Source organism: Sabethes cyaneus, chromosome 3 (genome assembly GCF_943734655.1).
Source record: "Sabethes cyaneus chromosome 3, idSabCyanKW18_F2, whole genome shotgun sequence".
NCBI classification, from domain to species: domain Eukaryota; kingdom Metazoa; phylum Arthropoda; class Insecta; order Diptera; family Culicidae; genus Sabethes; species Sabethes cyaneus.
In genome coordinates this window covers 87,778,454-87,803,020 of record NC_071355.1, presented here as the reverse complement: position 1 = coordinate 87,803,020, position 24,567 = coordinate 87,778,454, and the positions used below count along the sequence as shown (strand labels likewise).

The 24,567-nt window shown below is 41.0% G+C and overlaps 2 protein-coding genes across 2 annotated transcripts; both read left to right on the top strand.

Moving 5' to 3' along the window:
- Window positions 1-18,148, top strand: LOC128741720 (ras-like protein 1). The gene is made up of 5 exons (XM_053837707.1): window positions 1-678; window positions 6,215-6,475; window positions 15,339-15,479; window positions 15,563-15,678; window positions 15,746-18,148. The coding sequence occupies exons 2-5, from the start codon at window positions 6,337-6,339 to the stop codon at window positions 15,920-15,922; spliced, it is 573 nt and encodes a 190-aa protein (XP_053693682.1). The 5' UTR covers window positions 1-678; window positions 6,215-6,336; the 3' UTR covers window positions 15,923-18,148.
- Window positions 18,149-23,584: 5,436 nt separating this feature from the next.
- On the top strand, window positions 23,585-24,565 carry LOC128743283 (39S ribosomal protein L47, mitochondrial). The gene is made up of 3 exons (XM_053839827.1): window positions 23,585-23,706; window positions 23,768-24,056; window positions 24,120-24,565. Exons 1-3 carry the CDS (start codon window positions 23,612-23,614, stop codon window positions 24,543-24,545), a joined length of 810 nt encoding a protein of 269 aa, XP_053695802.1. The 5' UTR covers window positions 23,585-23,611; the 3' UTR covers window positions 24,546-24,565.
- The last annotated feature ends 2 nt before the right edge of the window (window positions 24,566-24,567 follow it).

Below are 24,567 nucleotides of genomic sequence, written 5' to 3'. Positions count from 1 at the left end.
GCGTCGTATCGGTCTGGTTAGTATAGAACAAAAGTAAAATTTTTTTGGAAAATAGTAAAATTTCTCGTTTGAAGTAAGCTAGTATAAACGAAAATGTTCAAGTATATAAAATAGTTGCATAAACTTTGCACGGTGTTTGGCTGGTTATTTTTGTTTGTGCAAATTGAAATTGGAAAACGCCCTTTTCCGAAAATTCATCGTCAGATCGTCTCTAGTTGAACAAAAAGTAGTACTGTGGAACAAGGACCGGAAAATCTTACCCGAGCGCTGCGAAGATGAATAAGTGAAGATCTCTGAATTTGTTTTTCATGATTCAATAACGCAATCGTTTCTGACTTTCAATTAGCGTTTAAACTTCGAGCTTTGTCAGGCATGAGCTATTTTTATTGTGGTTTCATTGGTGATGCGAGATGAGTCATGATTTGATTGAAAGTATCATCCAAGCTTGTTCGATTAGAAAAAAGAAAATGCATCAATGAATTGTCGCTCGTAAAAAAATAAAACAGCAGTCGGACATTTTGGATTAAATCGACGTTTTTCTCAGTGCTTGGATTTAAAGTTTTCAGTCATCTGAAAAGCTACCATTTCAATGCTAGCTATTAGAGTGTCAAGTGTTGAGTAAATAGTCATTTGCTAATCGTGCAAAATATATACCTACAGACATCGACAGTGATACAGGTACATATGGGTATATGTAAATGGAACTATCTATTTGGTTAGCTGCGACCGGTAATTTGCGAATAAAAATTCGATCGTGCACAATAGAAACGCTTCCGAAGACTATATTGAAAGTATTCAAGCAGCACATTCTACATACTTGATTTTTTTCCAGTAGTATATACTTCAAAGTACTATGGGTTAAGACTAGACTTGGTCCATATTCATAATTTTCACTATTAATATAATTACTCCAAATAGTTCGCATTTAGATTATTATATAGACAAGCTGAGTTGCTAAAATTGAACCGTAATTTTGTTTTTAATTTATTGTAACTAGGGTAATTGATCTTGAATGGACCTATTTAGTGCTTTTTAACACCACCACTCGCACTCCTGCTCAATTTACTCGTCATTTATAAATAATATGTGGTGATGTTACTATTTGTTGGAAAGTACCACCTTTTTTCTACATTATCAGTACTTTAAAAATGTATAATTGATGAAACTTTTATTAAATATATCGTTTTTTGCCAAAGCCTTTTTTTGATCTTGAATGGACCCAACATGATCTTGAATTGGACCTATTTTTGATTTTGAAATGGACCTAAATTAGGATTGTCATAGTTTCTTCCATGTAAATGAACAAAATAATAACAAAGAATTTTTTTTTAATAGTACAACTATACTACTGTTATTTATTAATAGGACACAAGGTTGAACAGCTTTTACCTTTCTTATACTCTGTTAGAAAGGTATGAAAGTCGGTTGAAAAATTTGAAATCGGTCACAGTCACCGAGGGTCTTGTTTTTATGTCAGCCCAATAATTGAACAATGTTTCAGTGACTTGATATGCGTTGTGTATGTATCTGTGTGTGACATTTGTATATTGGGAATTTATTATTACCTGTTGTTCAGATATGGTTGAAACGATTTCCACGTCATAAAAAAATTATGTCGCCTATTAGTTTCAAAAATTTAAACCATTCATTAAAAATATGTAATATAACTTGTATTAAACGTAGTTTATCAAGTACAGTGGGGTTCGAGTTTTTATTTAGTGACTACATATTTCGAAAGGTCAGACTTTTACTGACGTAGGACTACGTCTTACTGCAAAGCATCTAAAGGTTTGCGACAGCCTCTGTCGAACATTTTGAATGTAAAACCGTCGCAATCGTGAAAAATTCGTTAATTAGTGGTAATTATTCAATTTTTGACACATTTATATGCAATTTTTTCAGTTAAAAAATGGTCTAGATTTTGCCACGGTTTCGATTTTGGCAACATAGGCGACACGCATTTGTTGTCAAATTCGAAATCATACTGTAAATGGTGCTTGAAAAAATTAGACTTGGTAATTCTACTAGGTTTAAAGGTAAGCTTAGATACTAGGTTTTAATTTTAAATGATAGTCGATGAAGAACTGTACCAGATAGAAAATAGGAAGTTTCAAAAATGAATATTTTAGATCTCAGAGTCACTCAATTCCGGTGGACAAGGAGGTATTAATTTTGTCACAAGTCAGAGGGGAGAGGTGCTTAAAGAAAACTTTACATCCCCCAAGAAAAAAATCAGAGGGGTTGTGTATAAGATACGACCACGGATGATGTAGTACAACGTTAGTACGGTTGCATGATTTTGAATATTTTACTAAACTGATTTTTAATCTATCTGTCAATCGACCAAAAGGTGATGTGAAGTCAACCTGCTTACTTATCGGCGGAATATAAGGCCTTTGCAAAATATTTTTTAAGTTTTTGTCACCCCCCCTTTGGAAATTGACTTGAAAAATCGTGTGGCTAAAAAAAATTTCGAGGATATGAGTATAAAATCAATTGTCCGTGGGCTCTACAGCCTGAAAAACTCGAAAAATGAGTGTACTTAACACTTCTAGCACGAAACAGAAATGGAAATTCGAATTCGGAGTTTCCGAAAATCGTCCAAAAAAAATTCTCTCGTTTTTGCCTTTTTTCGTACATTTTTGCATGGAAAATAATAACGTATATACGTATATATTAAAAGCAAGAACAGATTTGGTTTTCACGCTGAAACTTTAAATAAAAATGCTTCAAACCCATGTTTTTTGCTCGATTAAAAAATTCACTTTGTCCCCCCCCCCCTTTAGTGGCCCAACACCGGAAGGACAAAAACTTTATAAAATATTTGTAATGGCCTAATTTTACTTTATTCTGAGCCTCATAATTATTTTAACTAAACTAGAAAATTATCAAATACAATATTATTTTTTTAGGCATATCCAGTTCGAAAATGGTCCAGATATTGATCCAAATTTTATATTTTTTGCACCATATTATTATCCAGGCCTTTACCTAATTTCTAAATCCTCCATTGACACACAGATGATTTTATTGCCAAACCGGGTAATTTTGTAGGGCGGTTGGGCATCACAAAGTTTCACGAGGGTGAGGAAGTTGGCGTTCTTAACCATCAGAAGTGGCTGCTTCTTTTTACTCAGACGAGTCTGATTTTGTGACTACAGGATCCGGTTGAATTTTATTGACCTTAGGGTTTTCGGTCAGCGCGCTAAAGGTGTTTTGAAGCTTTGGTATATGCTTGATTAACGTGTTTAAACTATTTCTCATCTGAGTTTTGTCAAAACTTAAACTTACAGCAAAACTTTTTGCTGTATTTATATGGAAAATACAGGGCGTTATTTGTCCATGAAAAAAATTTTGATTCCAACCATTTTTACGATGTTGCCCGTAGTTAACTATCTAGCAGGGATAACCACTTTAAATAGAGTTTGGAATATTAGCTTCGAATTCTCAATTCGAAGTTCCAATATTAGAGTTTCCTATACAATAAAGCTATATATAAATCTTCAGAATTGTATTCTCAAATAACTTGTTTCATTCTTCTGTGCATTACTTTTAATGATACAAGAATTGTCCCGTTTAGCATAATTTGGGAATTTTTTTACATAGGGCGAATAAATTGGGAAAATTTTGCTCTACTTATATAGATTACTTATATAGATTATATAGATTACACTTTTGCTTCGTGCTAAAACAAATACGTAAAATTCAATTGAAAAATTTAAGTGTAACTGGTTTTGTGCTAAATGCAAATGAAGCAAAAATAGCTCTTTTTAAGGGGGATAGTACCTTTTACACCATATTTTTTGCCTAATTTCAAATAATTTTTTCTCGATAACGCGAAATGCAAATTGAATCGGGTTTTTTGCATTTGAAACATTGCATTTTATACTAATATTTGCAATTTTGTTTTCATAAGGGAACCTCTTCCCCTTGCCCCTACGGCTCCTTGAAGATAGTCGTTCAAAAAAACCATGAATTGTGGTACCATGGATTGGCGCTGGGGGGGCTTATCCGAATTGAAAAATTCCAAAACGAGATGAAAGAACATTAAATTATCTCGTGTTTGATCCATCCTTTTTTAGAATTCGAACACACAACAAAATGGCGGACATTGAAACATAAAAGTATGGTTTTTAAGCGAAAAAATTGACTTTAAACATTTCTAAAAAATTCAAAAATTACAATATCAAGAAAAGGATGGGTCAAACACTAGATAATTTTGTTGGCTTTCAATCAAAAAAAGAATCATAAGAATTGCTTGAGCCGTTCTTGAGATATTTATGGTACCGACTTTCAAAACCTGGTTTCGAGAAAAACAACGCTGAAGTTTTTACTCGTTGTTTAATCGCTCCAGACATGCGCGGTACAAATAGCTGTAACTTTGTCAATATTTGGAATTCATGAAAAGACTTCCAACACATATGGTCAAAATGTTAATCTTTCGAAATAATCAATAAAAAAATTTAGGTTTTAAAAAATTGAAAAGGTACTATGCCCCCTTAACAGAAGGCAGTTAGTATCCCTCTTATCTTTTGATCCATCTTATCTTTAAATCAATGATGGTTAAAATTTTTGTACAATACTGATTTTGTACAAATTAAGTTTATATTATTTTAAGCATAAAATGACATATGTTAGCTAACTAATTAGGAAGACTTTTTAGTTTCAAAACTAGAGGCTACAATGTACAAACACTATGAAGCAACTACGAAAAAGGATGAGTGATAGTTAGTTTTATCAATATAATTAAGTTTTTATTTAGGCTATAAATCAAGCCTACTTTCAATATCCCGTGCTTATAGATTAATTATAAACGGAGATACTATAGTGACAACAAGCAGTTTTATGGAATATAGAACGGCGTGTTCGTTGGTGGTAGGCAATGATAGCTACCGGCAGTGATGTCTCGGAGCGCAAAACTAGGTCCATTCTAAAATCAATACTAGGTCCATTCAAGATCAAAAAAGGGGGTTAACATTTTTAAGGAATTTGAAGATTTTACTAGTTTTACTGAATTTTTAAATACCTAAATTGAAATTACACATATTTTAGCATCATTTTAAGAGTATTGTTTTATTTCAAACCAGAAGGGTTCCGGGTAGTAACAGTTTGAAAATACTCTATGGTGACTGCCAAAACGCTGAAAAACAGCTACTTTTAAATAAGCGGCAATAAAGTGGTTTTGGCTATAATTTTAATTTAATTTTAATATATTTACGTTCAGAAATGATTAAAGATAAACATAAAAGCTAAATACAGTACAAAGACTTGATAATTATATCCTAAAATTCTTATTTAAAAATAGGTCCATTCAAGATCAGAATTCGACTAGGTCCATTTCAAAATCATTTACCCTATAGATTGTTCAGTCCAAGATTGAAATGTTTCAAAATATTAAAAAGATCAGCATAATGTTTATCGAACATAATGTTTAATGAACATAATGTTTATCGAAGCGCCATAGCATACCACCAAGCGAGACATTGTCCGTAGGGCATTCTGAAATATCAGTTTGGTGGTTCAAACAAGCATCATTGAAAAGTAAGAAAAAGATTTCAATGAATTAATTAATTTTCTTCATAAATGAGACTCAGCCAGTGGGTTCGCAAAAAAACAAAAAACAGATTTTTATATAATGGATAATGAAACTCTAAACATAACTGATTATGTTTAGAGCATTAAAACAACTTTCGAAAAGCAGATATAGTAGGATTTCGAATTTGGCAACAAATGCGTGTCAGCTATGTTGCCAAAATCAAAACCCTTTTTTGATATGAGAAAATTTAATGTAAATGCGTAAGAAGATGACTGCATATTACTAATCAACGATTGCAAACATTTTATGTTTAAAAAATCCGCCAAGAGCTATCCGCCCGGTGAAAATAAGTTTTTGGCAACCTGCGGTAAGACGTAGTCCTACGGCAATATAAATATAATTCGAAACCGCAAATTTTTTTTCATGAACACACTGAGGGCATAATTTTTTTGTCATTTAAAACATGCATACGGAAATTGACTACTATTTAAGCATATTTTTGGATGTAAAATATTTTGTGTTGCCAATAGCGGGCACTTTTGTTGCCAAAATCGAAATCCCACTGTACAATGATTTTTTATGTACAACTCCTCACTAGGAACGTAAACGCTGCAATCCTGTTCATTTGTTCTATTTAGCTAATTCTAATTAATGCCTATCTTTTATCCCTGTTTACAGAAACAATCGAATGCCTCGTGTTGCGAAAAGTAAACAACGTTTGCTTCATTAGTGCCAACACCGACATATTAGAATTCGATTTTAAATTTTTGGAATTTCCGATTTAAAATTTTGGATTAGAAATGACGGAATACAAATTAGTAGTTGTCGGTGCTGGAGGCGTTGGAAAATCGGCTCTCACGATTCAGCTCATACAGAACCACTTCGTGGATGAATATGATCCCACGATCGAGGATTCCTATCGAAAACAAGTTGTGATTGGTAAGTAACCGGTACACTGTTGTTTTATACCACCACATAGTTATTATTTTTGACGTACTACAATAGTAGTATTATATAATTCAGCTATCTGTGAGTAGGTATGTGTTAATTGAAGCGCAGGCCTGATTTCAGCTATGACCTGATCTGTTTAATGAGACCGGGAGGGTCCAGTAAAACTTCTGGGGATTACAAACTGGTTTCTGTAGTGCACCCACTTAACCCATTAAGCCCCACACTTTTCCCAGCAGGGATAGAAAGTTGATACTTTCAGGAAAATTCTCTTTTAGGTCAACTAAGAAAAAGCCGCTGACATGTATTTTCAATTTTGACCCTGTGTCCCGAAACGCTACGTTGCGAAAACGCAACGCTGGGCGTTAAGGGTATACCGTTTTTGCATACCTTCATTATTATGCATATAAATGCTTCATACTTTTTTACCGTTAAATCAAATTTGGGATTTTTTTTGTGATTTTGAGTATTAATAAAGATTAAATAAACGTCTTAGAGCATTACATGTTATGTTTTATGCTAGATATCGAACATTCGGGTTATAGACCATTTTTTGCACTAGACGCATAGTATGCAGTTTGAATGCTAAATGCATGTCATCGCAGATGATTAAATACCTACCAACACGTTCCGGAAAGGTTGTAACATTAAATTTGGGTCCATGAAACTGTCGTTGCCATCACTCAATTCCTCCAGATATTCCGGAGGCAAAGGTACTTTAACAATTTTATTACGCTCTTATCACAACGGCTTCTCCATCTGCCATCAGTGTTTGAAGCTGCGAATTCTATGTTATGTAAACTTTTATAATGTTTCCGGGATATTTTAAATAAGCGAAAGATAAGATTTACGTTCATTTGTTTACTAAAAAGCAACGACATCAAATGAAACACCGCAGCGAACGAACGAAAACAAACGTTCCCGTTGCAAATTTTGAATATCGTTACTTCCTAGCGTTGCGTTTTCGCAAATCCTACCTGCTTTCCAACTAGTTTTGGGTTACTATACTGGGTCATTATACCAGTTATGGTATACGCGTAACTCGAATCGGTCCGAGGGAGGCCTCAGACTCGGGAAAAGTCGGGAATTCGAACCTGTCGGGGAAAATGCGGGTCGGGAATTTGATGAAAATAGCTATAAATCGGGAATTTAAGTAAAGATGTTCAAGTTGTATTCTTTGATAGAATCTGAGAGACATGTCGACACTCGACACCCCTGCAGTTCTGAGACACATGAGTCTTTAGACCCCAAACGAAATCTTCGTACCAGGAATTTCCTTCACCTGCAAAGACGAACTAAAAACCGTCTGTAACTGTGAGCGTGTGACACTCTCTGTATCAGCTTTTTCGTAATTGTAGTGTGTGGAGGGTACAACTTTCCAGATGGCTTCAAGGTACGTCGCTGGACTTGATTCCTTTGTTCTGCCGAACCATAAAGCAACGGACATGAACATATCGGTAATTAAGTCATCAGCAACAAGAAGAATATTACAATAATTTAAAATAGTGGACGCAGTGGTTCAGCCCGCAACAGAAGAGAGCTCCATTTATTACTAACCGTCTCCTTCCTGGTACGATACTGATCCAACAAGCTACTCGTCATATGTTCGAATCTCGGATGAGAGAGATTGTTAGAGTCAATAGAATCGTAGCACTAGCCCAGTAATTGTTTTGTACTCTGACGGCTGGCTGCGAAGTCTGTTGTATGTATGTATGTATGTATGTATGTATGTATGGGGGTAGCCACCATCATCTCAAGGGTTTTCCATTGCATGCAAGTAGAATTACTGCAGAATCGAGTTTATCTACCTAGCCATTTTCATTTCAATGCTGTCGTGAAGGACCAAAAGGAGTTGGGTGGATCTATAAGCAATGTCGCTTATATGATTCCACGGGATATAAGACACTCCTTCCAGCATAGACTTCTGGTTTCTAGATACATAACTTCGCCGTGCAAACTTATCTTGCGTGATGATTTGTGTGCTAGAAGGGCGCGTCAAAATCCTCTCCGTCCTTATATGACTTGGACTGGTTACCACATCCCTCACCCAGTCTTCGATTCATTCGATACCCTGATGTTCCTTCCCCTTTACGATAATGATGGTATATGGCAATGTAATAAAATATGTGTTTGTATAAGATTATACATTATATGAAGATATATAGACAAAAACAGAACAATCTCACCAGCAGTCCTTCGAATGGAATAGAGTTGCATCATTTGAGTTTACATGAGTGCTTCCATTATTAATTTAATTTATTCTTCTGGTATCCATGAGCATTATTTAAACTTTCTGCGGCCCGAGCTTTCACTGTACAGTAGGAGGTGCTTGCTCCATGAGCTAAAACGAAACAAATCATTAAAATAACTTATGTTAGGCTTACCTACTAACAAGGTCGTGTGGCTCAGCCGTCATCCAAACCCGCAGTTTTGATATCAGGCAGCCGGGAACCACCCATTATCGCTTGGTCACTCAATAGAGCATTACCGGGTAAGGCCACGTGGAGGCGCTAGGTAGGGGCTTGGGATGGCTGAAGATATGTTGGACGCTTCCTCATTTGCCTTCCACATTTCATACCCACGGCTGGCTGCGAAGTCTGTTGAGCAAAAGCAGAAGGTCAAGTTTCAAAAATGGTATATAGCGAAACTCAACCACTGCGTCCAATATTTTGAATTATTGTAATAATCCCCGTTTTTATTTTATTACTGATGTGTTCATGTCCGTTGGCTTGTGGTTCGGCTGAACAAAGGGATAAACTCTGCCATGGTTTTCTGCAATTTGCCACCTGTCGCCAGGCGTGGTTCCAATAATAATCTAAATACAGCTAGCAAGGCCACGCGGTCAGTAGCCTCTAGTTTTGCTTATTCTGTTCTCCTATTGAGTGTCTTCTTGCCGATTTCATTCGCTCCTCTTCTCAAAATATATCAAATCTTCCTCTACTTACGCTTCCGAATCTCTGTTTCTATCTGGTGATATTGACGATAGAGGAAATCCAAGTGTGAGGCCAACAACTCTTTTTTTTTGTATTGTTTATGCCGGGAGAAAATCTTCATAGACAGCACGGTGCCGAATAGGATTCACAAGGTGCCAACATGCGCCTACCTACTAAAAACTCTCCTGCTGCCCGTTCCTGAACCCCTCCCGGAACTACCGTTAGGGAGGACGTGCCTAAGCACTCCGACTTATCCGTTGCGTATGTGGGTTCACACAATACCCTTGTCACTTCATACCGCCACTACCGCCATTACTGACCCTAGCTAAGCTATGTCAGGCCCTGTCGTTGCAAACGTTCCAGCCGTTGCAACTCCGTTAACACCTCCGTTGCCGCCCTATCGACGGCACCCCATTCGCGCTGCTCAGCGCACATTCTCTGCACGATGTTGTCGGCGTTGGTGTCTTCCCCAACGACTACAAGCATCACCTGCCGAGTGGACGTGAAACGTGGGCAGTGAAACATCACATGCTCCGCCGTTTCCTCGTCTACCGTGCAAACGGGGCAGAAGGGTGAGCCTACCCGCCCACGTGTATGTAGATACTTCTTAAAGCATCCATGTCCCGACAGAAACTGGGTAAGGAACAAGTTTACCTCACCATGTCTTCTACCGATCCAGGACGATTGGTTCTGGATCAGCCTATGGGTCAACCTACCGTGGTCGGTGCGATCCACGTCTAGCATCCGGTCAAACTGCTCCGGCGACCACCTAGGTGGAGCGTACCAGCTGCAGATGCAGACGCTATCGACCACAGCAATCACGAACCCTTCTTGGTTGGACGAAACTACCTCCTGGATCGGGTATCTACCCATCACAGCAATTGCTGCCATCCGACCCTTGTCGATTACCCAGTTTGCGCTGCCCGTGGGACCCGGTAGGGATCCGCGATAATGGAAATATCGCCCCCCGTTTCGGCTGCCGTTTGCCAAAGCAACTCCTGTGCCGTCTCACAGTGGTTCAGGTTAATCTGTATAACCTGCACCATTATCGTTGCAAAGCCCTCCTATAAGCCGCACACAGTGGACCACCTGTGGCATGCTTATTTCCCGCTTCGACTGTGCAGAGCAAGCACCTGGGGGGATTGCTACATCCCCTGGCGAAGTGGCCATCTTCGCCGCAGCGCCTGTACATCTTAGACCGACCGGGGGCCTTACACTTGCCTGCCCCAAGGCCAAAGCCCATACACCTGAAACAGCGTTCGATACGCCGTTTCGACACAAGTGTACAGACTGACCAGCCCATCCTAATTTTGCCAGACGCCAACTTTTTGTTGGCGATTGCCTCTGGCACGTTTAAGGTTGCAGTTTGCATATCTCCATATGCCTTCCGCAACCGGATGTCTGCGGGTGCCACATCAACATTAAGCTGATCCCGCAGAGCATCCTTCAGGTCAACTGCCGTCGTAATCTCGTCGAGGTTTTTACACTCGACAAGAACACGCTGCGACAGCGCCTTTTCTTGGCCACCAACTCTGAATGATATATAACGTAGACCTGTCTCCTGTCTGTTTTAAACGTGAAATTCGTTCGATTGCCTGTGTGACGTTGTCCGTATCGGTGGAGACAGGTCTTACTTACTTACTTAATTGGCCTAACGTCTTATGACAAGGCCTGCGCAGTATAATTTCTCCATCTGTTTCGGTCCATGGCAACTGATCTCCAGTTCCGCGGGCACCCAGTGCTCGCCAGATCTCGCTCCACCTGGTCTTGCCACCTCGCTCGCTGTGCCCCTCTTCGTCTTGTTCCTACCGGATTTGATGCGAAAACCATTTTTGCAGGATAGTTGTCCGGCATTCTAGCAACATGTCCTGCCCAACGTATCCGTCCAGCTTTAACCACTTTCTGAATACTTGGTTCGCCGTAGAGACGCGCGAGCTCGTGGTTCATTCTTCGCCTCCATACACCGTTCTCTTGCACTCCGCCAAAGATGGTTCTTAGCACCCGCCGTTCGAAAACTCCGAGTGCTCGTAGGTCCTCTTCTAGCAATGTCCACGTTTCGTGCCCGTAGAGGACAACCGGTCTAATTAGCGTTTTGTACAGTGTGCACTTTGTACGGGGGCTCAGATTGTTCGACCGCAGTGTTTGTGGAGTCCGTAGTAGGCCCGACTTCCGCTGATAATACGTCTTTTAATCTCACGGCTGGTATTGTTGTCCTCTGTTGCCAGCGAGCCAAGGTATACGAACTCGTCGACTACCTCGAACTCATCCCCGTCGATTACCACGGTGCTGCCCAAGCGAGCCCTGTCGCGCTCGGTCCCGCCCGCCAGCATATACTTCGTTTTAGACGTATTTATCTGCAATCCAATCTTCTCTGCTTCGCGTTTCAGTCTGGTGTACTGATCTTCCACCGCCTCAAATGTTCTGCCGACAGCATCCACGTCGTCAGCAAAGCAGATAAATTGACTGGATTTATTGAAAATCGTGCCCCGCATTTCGATCGCCGCTCGCCTTATAACACCTTCAAGCGCAATGTTGAATAGCAGGCAAGAAAGACCATCTCCTTGTCGAAGTCCCCTGCGAGATTCGAATGGGTCCGACAATCCACCCGAGATTCTCACACAGCACTGGATCCCATCCATCGTAGCCATGATAAGTCTAGTAAGCTTACCCGGAAAGCCGTTTTCGTCCAAAATTTTCCATAGCTCTTGTCGGTTTACGCTATCATATGCGGCTTTGAAATCGATGAACAGGTGGTGCGTGGGGACTCGGAATTCGCGGCACTTCTGGAGGATCTGCCGCAGGGTGAAGATTTGGTCTGTTGTAGACCGACCCTCCATGAAGCCGGCCTGGTAACTTCCCACAAATCTATTGGCTATTGGCGATAGTCGATGAAAGAGGACTTGGGACAGCACTTTGTAGGCGGCATTCAGGATAGTGATGGCTCGGTAGTTCTCACAATCCAGCTTATCACCTTTCTTGTAGATAGGGCAGATAACCCCGTCTTTCCACTCCTCCGGTAGTCGTTCCGTATCCCAAATCTTGACAATCAATTGATGCAGACAGCCGGCCAACTTGTCCGGGCCCATTTTAATAAGTTCCGCTCCAATGCCATCCTTTCCCGCTGCTTTGTTCTTCAGCCGCTGGATGGCTTCTTTAACTTCCCTTATCGATGGGGGTGGCACATCTTCGTCGCTTGCTGCACCAATGTGGTCACTTCCTCCGCTATCATGGTCTTCCGCCTGCACGCCATTCAGGTGTTCATCGTAGTGCTGCTTCCACCTTTCAATCACCGCACGGTCATCAGTCAAGATACCTCCATCTTTATCTCTGCACATTTCGGCCCGCGGCACGAAGCCTTTGCGAGATTCGTTGAGTTTCTGATAGAACTTCCGTGTGTCGTGAAAGCGGTACAGCTGTTCGAGTTCTTCGCACTCCTTCTCCTCTTGGTGGCGCTTCTTTTCCTTGAAGAGTCGGGTTCGCTGCCTCCGCTTCTGTTTGTATCGCTCCACATTCTGACGGGTGGCTCTACGCAGCATTTGTACCCGCGCTGCGTTCTTCTCATCCAATATCTGCTGGCATTCCTCGTCAAACCATTCGTTACGTCGATTCGGTACCACACTGCCTAGGACGTTCTCCGCTACGCTGTTAATGGCTGTTTTCACGGCATTCCAACAGTCTTCAAGAGGGGCTTCATCCAGGTCTCCCTCTTCCGGCAGCGCGGTTTCGAGAGATAACGCGTAGTTTTCGGCGACCTCTGGTTGCTTCAGTCGCGCTAGATTATACCGTGGCGGGCGGCGGTATCGTATGTTGTTCACAACAGATAGTTTTTGACGTATCCTTACCATCACTAGGTAGTGATCCGAATCAATGTTAGCGCCCGGATAGGTTCTGACATCGATAATGTCTGAAAAGTGCCGACCATCTATTAGAACGTGGTCGATTTGTGATTCTGTCTGGTTGGGTGATCTCAAGGTGTACCGATGGTAGAGGTTATGCTGGAAGAAGGTACTACGTATGGCCATGTTCTTGGAGGCGGCGAAGTCGACAAGTCTTAGGCCGTTTTCGTTCGTTTGCGGGTGGGCGCTGAACCGTCCAATCACCGGTTTGAATTCCTCCTCCTGACCAACCTGAGCATTACAGTCCCCGATGATAATTTTGACATCATGTCTTGGGCAGCGGTCGTATTCACGCTCCAACTGCGCGTAGAATTCGTCTTTGTCATCATCGGTACTTCCGAGGTGAGGGCTGTGCACGTTAATTATGCTTATATTGAAGAATCGGCCCTTGATTCTTAATCTGCACATTCGGGGGTTGATCGGCCACCACCCGATCACCCGCTTCTGCATCTCGCCCATCACTATAAAAGCTGTGCCCAGCTCGTGTGTATTGCCGCAGCCACGCCAGCTACCGCATTCAATTAGGTCTTCTTTTTTAGGGAGTTTGGCCAATATGCTCTGAATCCAGTCCATCGGAAAAGTTACGGTTTTTCATATATTGTTAAAAAGCTGATGCACCATCTGGGCTGACAAAGATGGCTTTGCTACTAGCGGAAGGTTGCACAAAGTAACGTCGTCATTTATTAGCTAGATAGTTGATCCTGGCTCTCTTGTCCTGCTTGCAAGACTTCTTAACAGCCCTCCCTAGTTTGGCGTATCGTTGACGGGCTGTTGTCTGAGCTGACCCTTGTTTTGCTAGGCTGTCAGCAAGCTCGTTATTCTCGATTCCGCAGTGTCCAGGCGCCCTGAATGAAGAAACTTTGTTTTGGCGGGAAAGTTCCCTTAGTGGTGCGGCACTTTTACACTAATTTTGATTCACATTAGTGGACTTGAGAGCTAGTCGTGTCCAGGCTGTCCGTAACATTATTTGAACTTCTATTTCTGTTTCGTGGCAGAATCTATGAATGTACTTCGTCGACTCATTTTTTGATCTTAATTGCCATAGGAAGCAACTGCAGTCACACAGAATTTTTGTGAAATCCTTGAACTCTTTAACGCTTTAAACGCAGCTTGGCTGTCCAATAAAGGTGGATATTGCATATATGTATTAGTATGTAGTTCCTCTAATTTGTAAGGGGAAAAATGTTAAAAGGGAATATAAAAGGTGTATGATTCAATTGTCTGAGGAGCATAAATTTCCGGCATTTCAGATGATTGATAAGTTATATCCTTGAGCTTTTCTCTGCAATATACACAGCATATAAAGCAAAGCCTGGGTACTAATTCCGTTATCGAAATTTGACCTTCTGTTTTTATACGACAGACCACGCAACCAGCTGTTAGAATACAGGACAGTGCGGGGTCAGTGCTACGATCCTATTGATTCTAACAGCCTCTCCCAGTCGAGATTCGAACATTCGACGACTGGTTTATTAGACCAGCGTCTTACCTCGAGGCCAACTGGAAGGTTTAAGCCATGGGTTTAAACAGTATAATCAATATATAGAATAACCAACTTATTTTTGTCCCCATAAGTAACTGTACATAATTTGGATAGTTCCATTTGATTTTTTTGATTTTGCTGTAAGTGTCCAAATTATGTACAGCTATTGATGGGGTCCAAATTACGTTGGTTACCCTATATATTGATTATACTGTTTAAACCCATGGCTTTGCTTTTTCTGTTTTTACGTCCGTGCGGTTTACGTGATTTCTTTTTACTGCCACTTTTTTACGTTCGAAAGTTGAATTGATATCCTTCCGCTTTACGTCATTAACGTCCTCTCTTTTTACGTCCAAAATTTGAATTAACGTCTTCTCTTTAAATGTCCGAAATTTGAATTAACATCCTCTCCCTTTACGTCCAAAATTTGAATTACTGTTAATTTTTATTTGATCAGTCTTAGTAATGAGGACGCCTGTTACTATACACCCGTATTCAATGAAAATCTAAACAGAAAAAAAAACTTTTTCTATGTTATCTAGATGGCGAGACATGTTTACTGGACATTTTGGATACCGCTGGACAAGAGGAATATTCAGCTATGCGTGATCAGTATATGAGAACAGGAGAGGGATTTCTTCTTGTGTTCGCAGTGAATAGTGCCAAAAGTTTCGAAGATATTGGTATGTAACATGAATCAAACATTTGCTTTTGCTGATACATACGATTACGTTAATTATACATATTTTACTAATTTTTTCAATAGGAACATACAGAGAGCAGATAAAGCGCGTAAAGGACGCTGAAGAAGTTCCCATGGTTTTGGTCGGCAACAAATGTGATCTTCAGGCATGGGCAGTTGATATGAACCAGGCGAGAGATGTAAGTTCTCGATTACACCGTACGCATGCTAACATTCTCGACGCTAATATTTATTTCGTATTCTTAGGTGGCGAAGCAGTACGGTGTTCCATTCGTAGAAACCTCTGCAAAAACTAGAATGGGAGTTGATGATGCCTTTTACACCCTTGTGCGAGAAATTCGTAAGGACAAGGAAAGAGGGAAAAAGAACCGAAAACATAACAAGTTAGGACCGGGTCGTCGTTTCAAATGTCGGCTGCTGTAATTTCGTTTCTACTGCATAAATGAGAGTCGAGTGCTGCCCCTGTCTAACGAACGCTATCCAAAGGAAGGGAATCTGTCATCCCTTGTACGATCGCACAAAGCTAACAATCATTCAGTTGCGTTATCGTCTCATTTAAACTCTATCAACATAAATTGAAAAGATATGCAATCAAGTTCAGACTGTCTACCGCGGATCAGGTACCAGTATTGTGACTCGAGTAGCACATTCTCCATACTTGCCTGGAGATTTAGGCTTCTATTAAACCACGCATATCTGCTAACAAAAATATTTGTACGGATTGCGGGTAACTTGTGTTCAATGTTTCTGAATGCGCAGAGATTCAAAGAAAAACGCAATAGTTATAAAAAATGGCACAATTGTCTCAATGATTAGTTATATTCAATAAAATTATCGGATTTAACAAAAACCAGATGTAATTAAAGAAACAATTTGCATTAGCACTCTTTCTATGTGGTCTTGTTTTTCATTGTATTGTGTACCAAAGTCTGTCAACCACAACAATGAATAACGATGAAACTTTACAATATTTGATTATAATAATTGGAAACCAGACTTAAAAATGGAAATCTTTGTGAACAGTTTCGGAATGTTTTTTAGTTTGTTTCATTTTTCTGTCGTTGATTGCGCAACGGTCAACAAAGGTCGCAAAGGTCAAAAGTAGAAGAGGCCTCTTTTCGATTGTATGTTATTCGATTCTGTTTTAAATTGATCGAGTCGATTGCCAATTCATCTTGCTATTATATTCAAAAATTCTGCACGCTGCTTGTAAGGTCAAAATTGATATTTCATTTTCAAGAATAAGGTCAAAAGTCGCGGTGATTCGATTTTTTTACATGTAAGAAAAATTTTAAACGAGGTAATTAAAATATCTAATTAATTCATAATTTGTGTCGCATAAAACTTGTAAGCTTGAAAATTATTCGAAAAATTCATATTAATCCATACGCATTTAAAAGTCGTTTCACGCACCCATACGAGGATCACTAACAATAGTTCGGTTTTATTCTCAGTACTCTATTAATAGTTTACTACATGATATTTTGAAATAATGGAATGGTTATTTTCAATTTATTTTTAACATAATAAATTATGATTGTAGGCCGCTAGTAATAATTATGTATTAAATTTTCATACGCAATTCTCGTAACTCAAGATGAAGCGCGTTCACATGAATATATGAACATTGCATGACTAGATCTACTACGATAAACAACATTATGGGTATAAATGGTACCTCGATGTTCACCGATTAGACGAGAAATTAGAGGAAATATGTATGCGACAGCAGTAATATGAACTCTCCCAATTAATTTCACCCTGCTTATAAGTAAGTACATACATCGCTGTATTCAAAACAGTAAGGACTATCACGGTATCAATGCGTTCTTTGTACATAGAATTATTTAAGAAATTATGACTACACAGTCCAAATCTCAAGCCTGCATAAAAGTGCTGCAAGAAAAATGAAATTCAATCACTTTACTCAGAATAACCTACCAAGCATTTGCTAAAGTAAAAGCTAGTGAGCCGTATTGGATACAGATAGATTATGTACCAAAACTAATAATACCTATTATTGAATAAAAAAAACCTGTAGTTAAAAATATATTGTACTTATATCTGGATAGTTTTTGTATGTACTTTCGAATAACAGGCATTTACATGGAAAAGCGTAAAAATGCATGAAAAACATCAAATGGAGATTTTTATTATTTGGTTGAGAATGCGGTATTGTACCGCAGAATCTCACATGCACGTCGCAATACACATTACAAGGAAAAAAGTCAATAAAGGCACTAAACCAATGTTTCTCTAATTTCAAAGAATTTTCCAAATTTCGAAAGTAATTATCGCTTATTTAGCAAATAAACTTGACGTCGTTATGAAAGCAAAATAGGGTATATTCAAGCAGTGATTTGATTTGGAGCTAATGGCAAACATGCTGTTTGCTGACTAGAAAATGTCCGCGACATACACTAAATAGGTGACCAAGCCTTGGGCTTGGCGTCAGTAGTCTGAATATTAAAAACCGAGAAAAAAAAACTTGACGAAATGTATTTTCAAGTGTATCGTTCGTGCTATGATAGGTTTCCAGCAAAATGTGTAAATGAATGATGAAAGAATTCTGATGTACAGAAAAGTCACGCCTGAAAGACGATTGTAGTCAAAATATCGATTAAATAAAATTGATTAATTACAGATGATTCCAATACATCAAACTTTTTTTCTATAGTTAGACCAATCCTTTTATCATTCGTGGATGTGATGTGATTGAACTCTCCGAATAGTATTTCCAGCCTTGAATGCTTGAATGTTGACTACGAGCAACTTTTGTGCGAATAAAACGAGTAGTTTACGACATTTATTCAGTAGAATTAAGGGGAAATGAGCAGTAATTAACTTTTCGTCGCAAAGCCCGTTTTCTAAAGCACATTTTGAGCCTTAAACAGGGATTCAGTTTTTATAAATGTATTTACTGCATACAGAGCCATAGCGTGACATTGAGGCGGAAACTTGGCGGAAACCCAATTTAGCACCCCGTCGTTTCCTAAATCAGTGTTTTCTCCAGATCCAGATCATTTTTTCGTGTTCGCTTCTCATCCAATACTTCGCTACATTCAACGTATACATTTTAAAAATGGACTCATTTCGAATGGCTATGAAAAAAATATAAAAGCTAATTCAATGAAAACGATTTTCCTGAAATACTATGTTCATTAAGCCTTCTGTAACAATGTTTCGACGCCCTGCCAAGTAGCTCACCGGAACCTTCACTATGGCCGATCAAAAGATAGACATCGGCATATTATTCAACTCCAGTGTTGAGAGTCAAGTAGTTTTCGTCGTGCATTATGATTACGACATCGTGTTTTGTCGAAAAGATTTTTTTCACTAGCACCTGCAGCCGTTCTCTGGGCGATTGACTGCTACTCAGACACAGTCAGACCTCAGATCTCCCGGCCTAAGGTGCGGAACGATGAGACCATTTTGCTCTTAGTCTTCATTTTCAGCTTCTACTGCACGTTAAGGTCGCGCAGTACTGTCGGGCGTCCGAAACTAGTTCAACGCTTTCGACTTTCTCGCGTGGGAGGATGTAAATGCCAGATTGGTTCTATTCAGCGGGTACGAAGTGCTTCAGCATGTCAAACTTTTTCGCTACGAGGTGGAGCTGGCAGTATGAACAAAGTATCAAGCGCAGTTGTTTGACTGTTTTCGCCAAAATCCGTCCAGTTTTTTAATGAAATTTATGTCAATAAATACTAATACATTATTGAATACGAATTCACAAATTATAATCCTCCAGTACCATCGGTCCTGGACTGCCGTTCTCCAATCTCCACGAACACCATCTGAACGTGCATCGTCTTCGACAGCACACACTCACCGGATGCGGGGTCTACCTCGGAGTCTACGACCTCTTCCTGGTTCTCTATGAAAATAGTTTTGGCTACTCTTTCATCGGCCATTCTGGCCACGTGTCCAGCCCACCGCAGCCTGCCACATTGCACTACCTTCACTATATCAGCATATTTGTATACTTGGTATAGCTCGTGATTCATGCGTCAGGGCCACACTCCATTTTTCATTTTGCCACCAAGCATAGTTCGCAGAATTTTACGCTCAGAAACCCCAAGCACTCGCCGATCAGCTTCCTTTAGCATCCATGATTCGTGTCCGTTAAAAGCCACCGGGAGGATTAGTGTTCTGTAGAGCGCCAGTTTTGTGCGAATTCGCAAACTACGGGACTTCAGCTTGCTACGTAATCCGTAGAAAGCCGCTGCAACTCGTCGTTTCACTTCGCGGCTTACATCGTTGTCACATGTCACGAGTGTACCACTTACTTACTTAGGTGGCTTGCCGTCCTAAGACAAAGCCTGTTGAACAAAATTTCTCCATGTAACTCGGTTGAGGGCTACCGCTCTCCAATTCCTCGGACACCGAGTACTCTCCGCCAGATCTCGCTCCACCTGGTCTAACTACCGGATTTGAGGCGAACACCATCTTTGCAGAGTAGTTGTCCGGCATTCTTGCAACATGCCCCGCCTATCGTATCCGTCCAGCTTTAGCCACCTTCTGAATACTGGGTTCGCCATAGAGCTGTGCGAGTTCATGGTTCATCCTCCGCCTCCATACTCCGTTCTCCTGTACGCCGCCGAAGATCGTTCTTAGCACTCGTCGTTCGAAAACTCCGAGCACTCGCAGGTCCTCCTCGAGCATTGTCCATTTTTCATGCCCGTAGAGAACAACCGGTCTAATAAGTGTCTTGTACAGGGTGCACTTTGTACGTGGACTTAGTCTGCTCGACCGCAATTACTTGTGGAGCCTATAGTAAGCACGACTTCTGCTGATAATACGCCTCCGAATTTCACGGCTGGTATCATTGTCCGCCGTTACCAGTGAGCCAAGGTAGACAAATTCATCGACTACCTCAAGCTCATCGCCGTCGATCAATATACTACTGCCCAAGCGGTGTCGTTCGGCCTCGGTTCCGCTGGCCAGCATGTACTTTGTTTTAGACGTATTTACCTTTAACCAAATCTTTTCTGCTTCGCACTTTAGTTTGGTGTACTGTTTAGCCACCGCCACAGATGTTCTACCGATAATATCCATGTCATCGGCAAAGTAGACGAATTGACTAGATTTGTTGAATATCGTGCCCCGCGTGTTGATATCCGCTCGGTTCATAACACCTTGAAGCGCTATGTTGAACAGCAGGCATGAAAGACCATCACCTTGACGAAGCCCTCTGTGTGATTCGAATGAACTTGACAATCCACCCGAAATCCGAACACAGCACTGTGTACCATCCATCGTAGATTTAATCAGTTTGATGAGCTTCTTGGGGAAGCTGTTCTCGTACATGATTTTCCATAGCTCCATTTCCGGTCGATGGTATCATATGCGGCTTTGAAGTCAACGAATAAATGATGCGTGGGAACTCTGTATTCACGGCCCTTTTGGAGGATTTGCCGCAGTGTAAATATTTGATCCGTTGTAGTCCGACCTTCGACGAAGCCGGCTTGATAAGATCCCACAAATCTATTCGCAATTGGTGATAGACGGCGGAAAATGATTTGGGACAGCACTTTATAGGCGGCATGATCGCTCGATAGTTCTTACAGTCCAACTTGTCGCCCTTTTTATAGATCGGGCAGATAACCCCATCTTTTCACTCCTCCGGTAGCTGTTCCGTATCCCAAATTCTAACAACTAGTTGGTGCAGACAAACGGCCAGCTTTTCTGGTCCCATTTTAATAAGCTCCGCTCCGATGCCATCTTTTTCAGCTGACTTGTTGTTTTTTAGCTGCATGATGGCCTCCTTAACTTCGCCTATCGTTGGGGCGGGCACGTCTTCCCCGTTTGTTGCACCGTCGAAATCGCTTTCCCCGCCGCCATGGCTCTCCGCCTGGGCGCCATTCAGGTGTTCGTCGAAATGCTGCTTCCACCTATCGGTCACCTCCCAATCGTCCGTCAGAATACTACCAGTCTTATCCCGACACCGACACATTTCGGCTCGCGGCACAAAACCTTTGCGGGATCCATTCAGTTTCTGGTAGAAATTTCGCGTTTCCTGAAAACGATGCAGCTGCTCCAACTCTGCATATTCCTGCCCTTCCAGGTAGCGCTTTTTCTCCCGAAAGATTTGGTTTCGCTGCATCTTCTTCTGTTTGTGTCTTTCCACGTTCTGTCGTGTGGCACTGCGTATCTTGGCCGCCCGCGCAGCGTTCTCCTCATCCATCACCCTCCTACATTCATCGTCAAACCAATCGTTCCGCTGATTCCGGGCCACATGCCCGATGGAGCTCTCTGCTACACTGCTGATGGCTGTTTTGATAGTGTTCCAACAGTCCTCGAGAGGGGATTCGTCCAGCTCGTCCTCTTCCGGCAGTACAGCTTCGAGTGAATGCGCGTAATTTGCGGCGACGTCTGGCTGCTTCAGCCGCGCGAGATCTAACCGAGGCTGGCGTCGGTACCGAATGTTGTTCACAATGGAGAGTCTTGGGCGCATCTTAACCATCACTAGGTAGTGGTCCGAGTCAACGTTAGCGCTTCGATAGGATCTGACGTCGATAATGTCTGAGAAGTGCCGACTGTCGATCAAAGCGTGGTCGATCTGTGATTCTGTCTGATTTGGTGACCTCCAGGTGTACTTATGATGGATTCTGTGCTAGAAAAGGGTACTACGGACGGTCATATTCTTGGAGGCGGCAAAGTCGATAAGTCTTAGGCCCATTTCATTGGTCCGTTGGTGTACACTGAACCTTCCAATCACCGGTTTGTATTCCTCCTCCTGGCCGACCTGAGCATTGAAATCCCCGATGACGATCTTGATATCATGTTTTAGGCAGCGGTCGTATTCACTCTCCAACTGCGCGTAGAATTCATCCTTGTCGTCATCGGTACTTCTGAGGTGAGGGCTGTGCACGTTGATGATGCTTATATTGAAGAATCGGCCCTTGATTCTCAACCTGCACATTCGAGGATTGATTGGTCCCCCCGTTTCCGCATCACGCCCATCACTATGAAGGCTGTACCCAGCTCGTGTGTTGCCGCAGCTCTGGTAGATGGTATCTCCATCTCTGAACGTACGTACCGTTGAGCTCTTCCAGCACATCTCCTGCAGCGCTACGACGTCGAACTTGCGGCTCTTCAATACGTCGGAGAGCACTCGAGTGCTTCCTTGGAAGTTGAGAGATCGGCAGTTCCACGTCCCGAGTTTCCAATCCATAGTCCTTTTTCGTCGCGTGGGTCTATTCCGATTGTTCCAGTAAGAATTTATTTGTTCTTCGTTCCGTGCTTTAGTATTTTTCGTGGTGACGGCTTGCAAAGCCTGCTACACCAACGAGTGTGTGAATTCTCAATGGCATAACAGGTTTCATGTCAGACGTCATTATAAATCGCACTGTAGAAATCACTCGACGTGGAGAAGCGCAGTGTGTACAAAGTACGTCTTACCTGTCCAAGGGTCTGCTGGATAAGAGGCCGATACGTGAGCAATGTTGCCAATGATAATCGCGCACTGTAACAGCTTCACATAACAGCGTTGCCAACACTTTCGTCGTTAAGGGGGAAGTAGAGTGACTATATATAGAGTCCTGCATGCACTTCACTTACATGCATCTCACAGAGTGTACCAAGGTATATAAATTCCTCCACCACTTCATATCGTTTCCCATCTAACTCCACCTCGGCACCAACACCACTTGGGCTCCCACGTTCCCTACCAGCAACCGTGTACTTCGTTTTGACGGTGTTAATGGTAAGTCCCAATCTCGCCCAATCTTACGGCAAGGTTTGGGACAGGGTGTCGTTCCAAAAAATCGAAAAATGTTCTAAATAACTGCTCGAACGAACCACGACGATCAAAACAAAATCAAAAAACAACAATACAGAATGTTTGTTATAGGCCGTATTGAACCCACGATCCCCACGATATGTGCGTTGCTGACAGTTGCAGTTGAAAGGGATAGGGATGCACATTTACAATTTCTTCCTCACCTTGATTGGGTATACTCACTGGTCGATTTTGGAAAAATAAACTATATAGACGATAATACTGCCCTAATTTTGACAGATCGTCGCTCACAATCTTTGTCGACTGTCATTTTTATTTACTTTTTGTTGCAGCGTGAATGAAAGTCCGTAATATAATAGAAATTATTAAAAATGAGTATTTTGAACCGAATTTGGCAGTATTCTGCACAAATTTGTAAGTTTTCCAAAGCTGCCCAATCTGGACTGATTAATTTATCTGGGAAAAGGTCTGTAAGCATCCTATTGTATGTGGGTAAGACAGTGTTATGAAGGCAAATTTTCTTCTAGTGCCAGCTTGAACACACCAGCAAACAGCTTAATTTCTTCGACAAGATATTTCTCACTAACTAGTCGTCGAGACGATTTATCAGAGTTTTTTGAGGACAAAAAAAACCTTGGAGAAAATGAAATCAAACATGGGCGAGCATGGAATAAAGATGAATTAAGGATAAAGTCCAATACTGATTTGCATAAACTGTGGTTTATTTTGCTGAAGGAACGAAATATGTTGCTTACTATGGAGCATGAATGTAATGAAAAAATGGAACTTTTCCCCAGTCCTGAAAGGTTCGATAAAGTAAGGGAGTTAAGAAAAAAAGTAGATATCAGCGTTGCGTAATATTTTATTTTATATTTTCAGGTGAATGAATCGATGACAAATGTAGAAACTGTGGTTCGAGAACGTAATCGCGCTTATTACGAACTAGAAACTGGTGAAACGGGCGAACGCCCTGGCAAACTAGAGTACAATCAATTAGGACTTAAGTTTTACTACAGAATGTTCGAACACGTTATTCCCAAGTATCGCAACGGAAAATGGAATCAAACACACAAGTTTTACTATAAAGGAGCTGCGGTAACTAAATTCCTTCGACTTTATCGAGAGCAGCTTTACAATGTAAAACGAAAGCAAAGAAATCGGGACCGAAACGAAGTAATGCATTTGCTTAAAAGATTCCCTAATATGGATAGAAACATAATAGCAGCAAAGTATCCATCAGTGAATCTAGATAAGCTCGCGCGGTTGGATAAAATACGAGGAAATTACGATCCAATCAAGGTATGATTTGACTCAATGAAACTATATA

Coding starts and splice junctions, on each gene's coding strand:
- LOC128743283 (XM_053839827.1), top strand. CDS start 23,612: ATGAGTATTTTGAACCGAATTTGGCAGTATTCTGCACAAATTTGTAAG. Junction 23,707..23,767: donor ATTAATTTATCTGGGAAAAG/GTCTGTAAGCAT, acceptor ATTTTCTTCTAG/TGCCAGCTTGAACACACCAG. Junction 24,057..24,119: donor GTCCTGAAAGGTTCGATAAA/GTAAGGGAGTTA, acceptor TTATATTTTCAG/GTGAATGAATCGATGACAAA.
- LOC128741720 (XM_053837707.1), top strand. CDS start 6,337: ATGACGGAATACAAATTAGTAGTTGTCGGTGCTGGAGGCGTTGGAAAA. Junction 15,480..15,562: donor CAAAAGTTTCGAAGATATTG/GTATGTAACATG, acceptor TTTTTTCAATAG/GAACATACAGAGAGCAGATA. Junction 15,679..15,745: donor ATATGAACCAGGCGAGAGAT/GTAAGTTCTCGA, acceptor TCGTATTCTTAG/GTGGCGAAGCAGTACGGTGT.